General features: G+C 42.1%; 1 protein-coding gene across 1 annotated transcript in view; it reads left to right on the top strand.

Moving 5' to 3' along the window:
• Window positions 1–9,865, top strand: part of LOC133621174 (PDZ domain-containing protein 4-like) — a 40,913-nt gene that overhangs the window by 21,713 nt on the left and 9,335 nt on the right. The window contains exons 2-6 of the mRNA XM_061983122.2: window positions 1,522–1,832; window positions 1,902–1,989; window positions 2,658–2,756; window positions 2,831–2,893; window positions 6,574–6,675. Coding sequence (XP_061839106.1) covers window positions 1,522–1,832; window positions 1,902–1,989; window positions 2,658–2,756; window positions 2,831–2,893; window positions 6,574–6,675 — 663 coding nt within the window. The remainder of the gene's footprint in view (window positions 1–1,521; window positions 1,833–1,901; window positions 1,990–2,657; window positions 2,757–2,830; window positions 2,894–6,573; window positions 6,676–9,865) is intronic.

Below are 9,865 nucleotides of genomic sequence, written 5' to 3' on the forward strand. Positions count from 1 at the left end.
GGATGCATGATTAAGTAGAGGTCATAAATTCATTTGTCTCATGAGAATAACATTTTTAAATATATGTAAATATATGCTGTATACCATTAAAGCTCCTCGACTAAAGAGCTCACTTTTCTTGTGTGATTCCTGCTACTGTCAGACTTGCACAGCAATGACCTTCTGACTGCACCATTGTTGCTGTCCTTTCCTTCTCTCCACAGAAGGGTCATGTAAGCAATGTTCTCTCTAATTGTTCATGTGTCTGAGCAAACACAAAAACTCCCTGAGCATTCAGTGTAGCACATGTGAGCAACATCACACGTGGCAATACCAGCAGCACACCTGTCTCAAACCAATCTTTTATAATAACACTCAAATGAGAGGAGTCATTTTCATGAGATTATTTAGTAATATTAGTGATTTGGCCCACTTGTAATGAAAATAAAAGAAATGTTGTTTTTCATAAGCTATGGATTAGTATTGTACAATATGTCTGGGTGGAGGTCCTGCTTTGGAAATCATTTGTACCCCTTTCAGAGATCACATTTAGGTCTCCTTAAACATCCTCATGTTGCACAATGAAATGTAAGCATAGGATGAAGTGTGCATTCCTGTAACTTTCTCTAGTAACAGCATTCCATGATTAATATCAATAAATTAACATTAATAATAAATGACAGTAGAATAAGCACACGTATGACTGAGGAGTCATAGTGTAACTTCGTGTGGTGTTTGAGTTGTCCGACTTTTTGTGTGGCCATAAACGCACCAGTGGCTTAGTGGTATGAGTGTTGGTGACAGATGACAAGTTGGTTTTGGCCTGGTTTGTATGGCAGAAAATGACTAGTTTTTCCAGATAGAAGTTTTTTACTCATGTTTTTGGTGTGGTTATGGCCGAATATAAACAGTTTTGCTCAATAAAGTGATCGATATAATTCCTGTCCTCGGAGCATCTCGATAGACGTTACAATAATTGAACGGTGTTGACGAACACCATTAGGGCCGCTTGTTGTCACTGTCACTTAGAGTTGCATTGCAAGATTACACAGAATAAATCTGTTTATTTTGTTTAGAATTCAGATGGGATTTGATTTGGTGCGCGGCATATATTTGCTGTGCGCAGAGGACGCTTGAGCAGTGCGCAATTGTGCAGGCGCGCACCTTAGAAGGAACGTTGCACGTAAACGTGCCGTACTCTTCCCATGCTGACAGTCGCTTGAAGGTCTCAAACCTTCTGCTCTACTGCTCATTGGGATGTGCATTTAGAAATGAATGCTTATAGTGTACATTCTTTCTCTGTCCCTGTGTTCTTCAACCGACACTGTCAGTCTTCTGACCTTTTCAATATCGTCGTCCTGGCTTCAGCTTGTTGCAGCTCTTGCCCGATGAGAGCTAACCTTTCGAGTCTACAAATGTAGTTTGTTCCTCGGATGTCCACCTCATCCTAACTGATTCATAATTGCATGCGTATGAGTCTCTTTCTTGTGGCTTTTGTAGAATGGCTCCTAAATGCCACCTGTCTGATCATGTGTTCTCCAGGTGAATAAAAAGGAGCTCTGCCGCCTGTCTGGGGATCCCACACTGGACATACGGGACCCTCTGTTGTCCAGCCTACTGAGGCGTGGGGCGCGCAGACGGGCAGGCCCGACGGCGCCCCCTGCGGCGATTGTACCAGTGACCATGGGGATGGCCGACTGTGTGGACAGCTGCACCCAAACGGACATCAGTTTCCAACATATGTTGACTTTAGGCAAAAGCAGACAGCATCCTTGCGGAGCTCCGCCTCCACCAAACCCTCCGCCCTCGCCTCCTCTACCCCCACCACTGGAGCCATATCTACTCAATGAACTGTCAGTCACGCAACATGCGCTCACATTTGAGCTGACTTTTTATTTTTGTTCATCTAACAATCCTTTCAGTTTCCTAGAGCCCGTGTACTACGACCCCGCCGACTACTTTGACATCACTCAGCACGACGTCGACAGGCAAGATGAGCTGGAATATGAGGTGAGAGAGGCTCAGACCCAGATTCCGATCTAACAAAGGTCTTAACTCATTCTCTTTCTATGCCACATCAATGTGGAATGCGGTCCCAACAGGTATAAAAGAAAGGGCATCTCTATCCTCCTTCAAAACCGCAATAAAAGTACACCTCCAGGCAACTTCAACCCTAAACTAACACCCTCCCCGGATTGTTAATAATCAAATGTAAACAATCAAATGTAGATACTTTTCTTATGCCTTCTGATCTCTCTCTCTCTCTCTATGTCCACTACTTGCTGTACATATCCTACCAAGTCAGACCTACACTGTTTCAATATCCATTTCTCTGTTCTCAATTGTTCATGACTGATGATAACAACCAAACCTAATCCCCCCTCCACACCCCGAATTGTAAATAATGTAAATAATTCAATGTATACACCCTGATGATTATCTTGTGTGATGACTGTATTATGATGATAGTATATATCTGATAGTATATATCTGTATCATGAATCAATTTAAGTAAACAAGTTGAAAACTTATTCGGGTGTTACCATTTAGTGGTCAATTGTACGGAATATGTACTTCACAGTGCAACCTACTAATAAAAGTTTCAATCAATTCAATCAATCAATCAAAGACTTGGAACAGGAAGTTGCTGAGTTCTTTTTTCCATAACCTTCCTATAGGAGGTGGAGCTGTACAAGTCTCGTCAGCAGGATAAACTGGGACTGACCGTCTGCTACAGAACAGACGATGAGGAGGATCTCGGGATATATGTCGGCGAGGTGGGAATGTCAATTTCATGAGGCTGTGACTCACACACAGTTTGTGTAAGAAAATCTATATTGTTTTCATCCAGGTGAACCCAAACAGTATTGCTGCTATGGATGGACGCATCCGCAAGGGGGACAGAATACTTCAGGTGCAAAAACACACAACAGATGCATGAATTTTGAATGAATGTGTTATGTACTGGGGGAGAGTGTAGACGTAGTAGCTCTATGATTTATTATATACATACACTATATATATAATAACAAAATATAATATTAATTAAGCAACAGGGGGATGGAGTGTGATGAAATCCAAGGGGGTGTATGGTGTGAGACTATATGTAGGAATTAATGAGTGTGTTACCGGGAGTGTTGAGTGAGGAAGAAGACCAAAAGGGGCAAGGCAAAAGAAGGTCCGTAACATAAACTGGAGGTCCGTGGGACTGGAGAGAGATGTCGAGAGGTCCATGTCCAAAGCGGGGGTCGAGGATCGAGGGAGGCAGTCTGGAATCCAAAAGGGAAAACAAGCAAGGAAGACGAGAAGCACAGCTCGACACGTGGGACAAAGGCAGACTGCAGAAAGGACAACAAGGGAAGACACGAGGCCAAATGAACACGACCGTGGAGAACGCAGATAGCAAAGCAAGGTTGCATAGAGCTGAATGATAGCTTACAGTATTCAACAGAAGACTACGTTCTGGCCCGGGATAGCAGGTTGAGCAGGCTTATCAAGGTGGGTCTGATCATCAGCTCCAGGTGTGCTGATTGCCGGCGATTGATTGCAGCTGCTTGCTGCCGCCGTTATGGCGCGCACCTTGGAGCAGCGCATAGATGAATGCGCACTGACGTGCGCCCGGGCCATGACAGACTGTTAGTTATATTATAGCAATACTTTGACCACAAACAGTTTAACTTGAATGACAGATACGTAATATCCTCCTGCAAGCCAGCGTCAACAAATCCCTGCAAATTGTGCGCGACTTTGCAACTTTGTCCAATGCCTGCAACTTCCCTGCACATTTTGGCCAATCAGTGTAATTTTCGCCAATCAGATTTGTCTCTGAGCGGCACTCAAACACGCATGTTAACAGTCTAATCCAAACTTACTGGTATGTTTGTTTCTTGTGTAGACAAAGCAGGAACAGCAAAGTGTAATAATATATCAACGCTTTGTGTGACAGTACTATGGAGAAGGAGACGGCACTGAGACAAGGGTGTCGATAGTATGACACGTGTTTATTAAACACAAGGAAGTGGAGTGCGTAATTAATCCAAAAAAGTATGGTGTGACTATGTGTTGTGTTTAACTGAGTGTTACCTGGAGTTGTTGAAGGTGCGTGTTGAGTGAGATGCGAAAGTCCAGGGAGGGCAAGGCAAACTCGGAGGTCGGTGCGCAAGCAAGAGGTCAGGCAGGAGCAAGGCGTCAAGGTCCGTGTCCAGGCGAGAGGTCGAGACCCGGGAAGGCAGCCAGGGAGCCAGAGGGAATTCTGGGAGACGAGACACAGAACTCGAAACCAGGAAATGGGGGAACACTGCGGAATGACGACACAGGACACAAAACGATGAGCTTAGAGGAGGGGAAACACAGAGAGAGTGAATGCACATAGGGAGAGAGCTAGAGACGTGTAGGCTTACAGTACTGAGACAGGTAGCTACGTTCTGGCACTGGAACGCAGGACACGCTGGCTTATGAAGGAAGTGGAGTCCTCATCAGCGTCAGGTGTGTTGATTTCAGATGAAGAGGCGCGGCCGTGGCAGGAGGGGTACGCCCATGGGCGTGTCCATGGGCGTGTCCATAGGCGCGCTCAGAGGAGCGCAAAGATGAATGAGAGGTGGCAGGAGCCTGAGCCGTAACACTTTATTGATCAAACGGCACATTTGTCATCCTCCCACTTACTGTACCCTCTATCTACAATGTCTACTACAATCATTATGAAAGACACACATAAATAAACATCAGCTTACAATGGAGCCAATGGGAGGTCCTCTATTCCGCCCATAAAACCCAATAAATAACCGTCCAAAAACCACCAACAATACTCCATTTACATTTTGTGACTTGAATATTAACCAAGTATTAGTGATATTGTTATTATAAGCGATAATGCAGACAAACTATTGATAGCGGCGCTGTGATCAATAGCTTAGGTGCCTATGTTGACATGATCGGTCAGCTGCTTTCTCTCTTCCCTGCTTCTGGAAGTTTATTGTAGATGATAAATCATGCCTCTCACCTGGATAGTAGAAGGATGAGGATGTAATCCAACAACTTGGTACACTTTGACAGACAAAATGTTGAAAAACGACACAAAAAGACGCATGGTTTCATTCCCCTTCATCTAAACGGGAATATAACAAGATTCGATCAGTCGGCATCCTAATGACAGCAGACATTGTACGGTAAGTGATGTTTTATGATGTTTGTTGGCTCTCATGAAGTCTGCAGTGAGTTGGGAAAATTGGGAATGTTGGGATGTGTTTTTAAAAAGAATGCGTCACTAATTCCTAAAATGACCACAAGACCTAAATATTGCATGCTAATATGAATGTGCCCGTTACTACATTTCATATATACTTACAGCATGTATATAAAACTTTGATAGGGGTGTTTAGATGTTCTTTTAAGGGCTTTATATGCAGATTAGTGCGCCTCCCATAGGCTCCATTGTAAGCAGACTTTTGATCGCCTTTATTTAGTATTTATAATGCATAAAAAAAGAAAAACATGTGTTTTTGCCTTATATAAGGATTGTGAATTATAGGCAACATTTTTTTAAAAAGTGCAGTTCCCCTTTAAGGACTTTTGATTTCCCGATCGTTTGTGAGGGCACCAAATGGACTTGTTGGAAGAGCAGCGCACAGAGGAATGTTCAACTTGGTGTCGTTGTTGTTTTAGCTTGTAATTAAAGAGACAGTTGATTCATCACCTCCTTGTTATGTTTGTTTGATATACAGTACTGTATAGTACTTTAAATTGTGTTCAAAATGTACAAATCTTAACTGAAATATGGACTTTTGTCGAGGCTGGAACCCATTCTTTATATTTACATTATTTATTATGGAGAAATTTGCTTCACTATACGGACTTTTGGATTTAGGAACCCTGTTCAAGTTCCAATTAAGTTTGTAAATCAAAATACCACTGTACTTAAAACAGTACAGTATGTGCTTTAGTGCCATCAAGTGTCCACTTTTCTAAAATGAGTAAAATATCAATACAGCATATGTTTTCCAAGGTGTTGCTGTTGAGGTTATGGTTTCAAGGACCACTTAAAACATTGATAACAAGTTCATAAAATCACAAGTTGATTAAATGTTATTAGAAAAAAAAAAGCTTCAAAACAACAACTTTTGCTGCAACCTTTGGGGAAAAAGCTGCTGCAAATTCAGGCATTTTAGGCTTCAATCATCACAAAAAAGCTTGCGAAATCCCGGAGGGACTGGTTATTCTGTTTTGATAAATGAAATGTTTGCTTTAGTATATTAGCCCACTTCATCATACTGAAGCTTCCTCCTAGGTATTTGGTTTCTTTTAACAGCAACATGAGAAGGGCGAAAATAAACCGCTTGCCGCACTGCAGTTCTACTGTACACAACCCAAAATGGCAATCACAATTCATTAAAACATAGCTAAATACAGAACGGTGGCTCTCATTTAGATTGTGCAGGTGGACCTCATGTTGTGAGGGCATGAATAAATATACAGCACATGATATTACTTTACTGTCATGATTGTTATCAACAAGCCACTGATATATTCCTCTAGATAATATTTCCACAAATCTGGCACTGGTACTGAACTAAAGATGTCTTGCTCTCCTTCTGTCAGATCAATGGAGTGGACGTCCAAGACAGAGAGGAGGCGGTTGCTATCCTCACCAGAGAGGACAGCACTAATGTCTCCTTGCTCCTCACACGACCTGAGATAGAGGTGAGGAAATTGGATAGGTGGTCCAGGGGGAGCGAGCTGTACAAGGCTCAGTCTGGGCATGCTGAGCTAAAAATATATTCTTGTCCTTTATCTTCTTCGTTGCCACAACATAGGAGGTTTTCTTAATGCTTCATAAGCCAGTTAATTCGTCATGTGCTCAGGAAATTGTAAGGACATATGTGCAGAGTGCAGATCTGGAAAGTATTCACAGCGCTCCATTTTTTCCACATTTTATGTTACAGCCTTATTGCAAAATTGAATACATGTATTTTTGTCCTAAAAAAGCTACAGACAATACGCCATTCACAGCATTTGTTCAAGTCTTTGTTGATGCACCTTTGGCAGAAATTACAGCCTCAAGTATTTTGAATACGATGCCATAAGCTCAGCACACCTAACTTTGGGCAATTTTGCCCATTCCTCTTTGCAGCACCTCTCAATCTTCATCAGGTTGGATGAGAAGCGTTGGGTTTCATCCAGGATGTCTCTGTTCATTGCTGCATTCATCCTTCCCTCTATCCTGACTAGTTGCCCAGTTCCTGCCGCTGGAAACCATACCCACAGTATGATGCTGCCATGCTTCACTGTATAAGGATGGTATTGGCCAGGTGATGAGCAGTGCCTGGTTTTCTCCAAACATGACGCTTGGCATTCACGCCAACGAGTTCAATCTTTGGCTCATCAGACCAGATAATTTTGTTTCTCATGGTCTGAGAGTGCAGGTGCATGTTAGCAAACGTTTTACTAAGAAATGGCTTCCGTCTGGCCGTTATACCATACAGGCCTGATTGGTGGACTGCTGTTGAGATGGTTGTCCTTCTGGAAGGTTCTCCTCTCTCCACAGAGGAATGCTGTTGCTCTGACAGAGTGACCATCGGGTTCTTGGTCACCTCCCTGACTAGACTAAGATAACTGCAGCAATGTACAGAAACATCCGGTGCCGAGTTAGGACTTCAAAGCAGAGATGAGCCAGTTTTAAAAAAATAACAATGTTTAATTAAAGCTGCAAGCAGCGATGGACGGGACCGACTTTGACGGCACATAAAATCCAAACCAGAGCAGTAATTAAAACTCTTTCATCAACTTTTAATCAGAAGGGTTCAATCTCTCTCCTGTGCTAGTTCGAAGTCGACACGACAAACGCGCTCAGAGGAGATAATGTTTGAAAAAAGGTGACCGGTTTTTACAAAACTTTTGTTTTGAAGGGGGAAGTGCAAACTTCCTGTTGATTTTTGCTGGGGGTTGTCAATATATGAAATGTAGGTCTAAGTGAGACCTACATAGAGGTTTCATGTCTCTAAGACATTCCTACTGGAAGTTACAGGCAGTTTTGCCTGAGTTTTCTTCTTTGGAGCAGTTGTGTCTGTGTTTTCTTCCTTGGGGGCGCTAGAGCCCAATTTTGAGTTTTGGGGTTGGGTTTTTTATGAGAGCGCAATTTTTGCCAGTCCTGATGTGTGTGTCCAGTTTGGTGAGTTTTGAAGCATGTTAAGGGGGTCAAATTACAGCTCAAAGAGGCAAAAGTGACTGTTTTTACTAAACTTTTGTTTTGAAGGGGGAATTTCAAACTTCCTGTTGATTTTTGCTGAAAAATGTCAGCGTATGAAATTTAGGTCGAAGGGGCCTACATAGAGGTTTTTGTTTCATGTCTCTATGACATTCCTACTGGGAGTTAGAGGCAGTTTTGTCTGTGTTTTCTTCCTAGGGGGCGCCAGAGTGCAAATTTGAGTTTTGGGGCTAGGTGTTTTGATTAGATCGCAATTTTTGCCAGTCCTAATGTTTGTGTTAAATTTGGTGAGTTTTGAAGCATGTGAAGGGGGTCAAATTACAGCTCAAAGAGGTGGCGGAATAATAATAATAAAACCTTACCAAACCAAACCAAAGGGACATTGCGGTCCCTAATAAAAAAAAAGATCACTCACGAAGAGTGGAGAAAATAACAAAAGACAGATTTAAAAGGAATGGAGAACACAAAACACACTCAGAAGGAGTGGGGAAATACACTGCACAACTGTACTGGGATTAAGCCCCTGGAAAAGTATGTGTGCATTGGGGCCAAGATGGGGAATGACAATCACAGGTAAACACCAAGCGAGTAGAAAACGTCCTTAAAATGTGAGTGACGCATCAACAATCAACTGGCAAAGATAGGACTGGCCAGGGACCTTAAGTAGGCCAGACTACAAATTGGCTGCAGGTGTGCCAGAGTGGCTCTGCCCTTGAACTGCAAAACCAGGTGCTGCAACAGAGAGCAGAAAGTGGGCAGCAGAGCAGCCAAACACATCACATCCTGGATGAAAACCAACGCTTTCCATCCAAACCGACGGCGCTTGAGAGGTTCTGCAAAGAGGATTGGGCAAAGAAGAAAAGGTGTGCCAAATGTGTTTTACAAACATATCAAAACAGACTTGATACGTTGAGGTGCATCAACAAAGCAATGAGCAAAAGCTGTGAATACTTATGTACATGGTTTTTTTTAGTAAATGTGCAGAAATAACAAAATAAAAACACTTTTTCACATTGCCATTATGAGGTATTGTGTGTAGAATTTTGAGGACAAAAATGAATGTATTCCATTTTGGAATAATGTTCTAACAAAATGTGGGAAAAGTAAAGCGCTGTGAATATTTTCCGGGTGCACTGTAATATGTTGATGCAACTCATATTTACAAAAGAAAAGATAACACAATTAGGCCATGAATTGCTAAAGTCACTTAATAAACATTTCTTTATTTGCTTTGGGCACAAGACAGCAACTCCATGCATACATTCCTGTCATCTAAATGACTATTAGAATTCTGCACTGGAAAATATTGCATACAAACGTCCCTAAGGACCTGCAGTATGATGCTCTTGGGAAGGAAAGGGAAAAACTCATCATTTCAAAATCAGTCTCCAGTATACTGCGCAAAAAAGCAACAATGTCAAATATGCACATTGATTGAGGCAAAATGAATTGTGGCAGCATCATACATGCAGATTTACTGTTATAAGGAGATGCATTTTTGCCATTATTAATTTAATAAATTCTACTAAGCAGAGCCCTCACATTTCTTTCTTTACTTTAGAGAAGTCAGTGTACAGATTGTATAGCAGCAGGGCCACCACGGACAAAATTTGGGCCTCAAGCAGAATTCTATTTGTTTGTTAATGATATGTTTTAACTATCCATCCATCCATCCATTTTCTACCG

This window comes from Nerophis lumbriciformis, linkage group LG01 (genome assembly GCF_033978685.3).
Source record: "Nerophis lumbriciformis linkage group LG01, RoL_Nlum_v2.1, whole genome shotgun sequence".
In the NCBI taxonomy this organism is placed as follows: Eukaryota; Metazoa; Chordata; class Actinopteri; order Syngnathiformes; family Syngnathidae; genus Nerophis; species Nerophis lumbriciformis.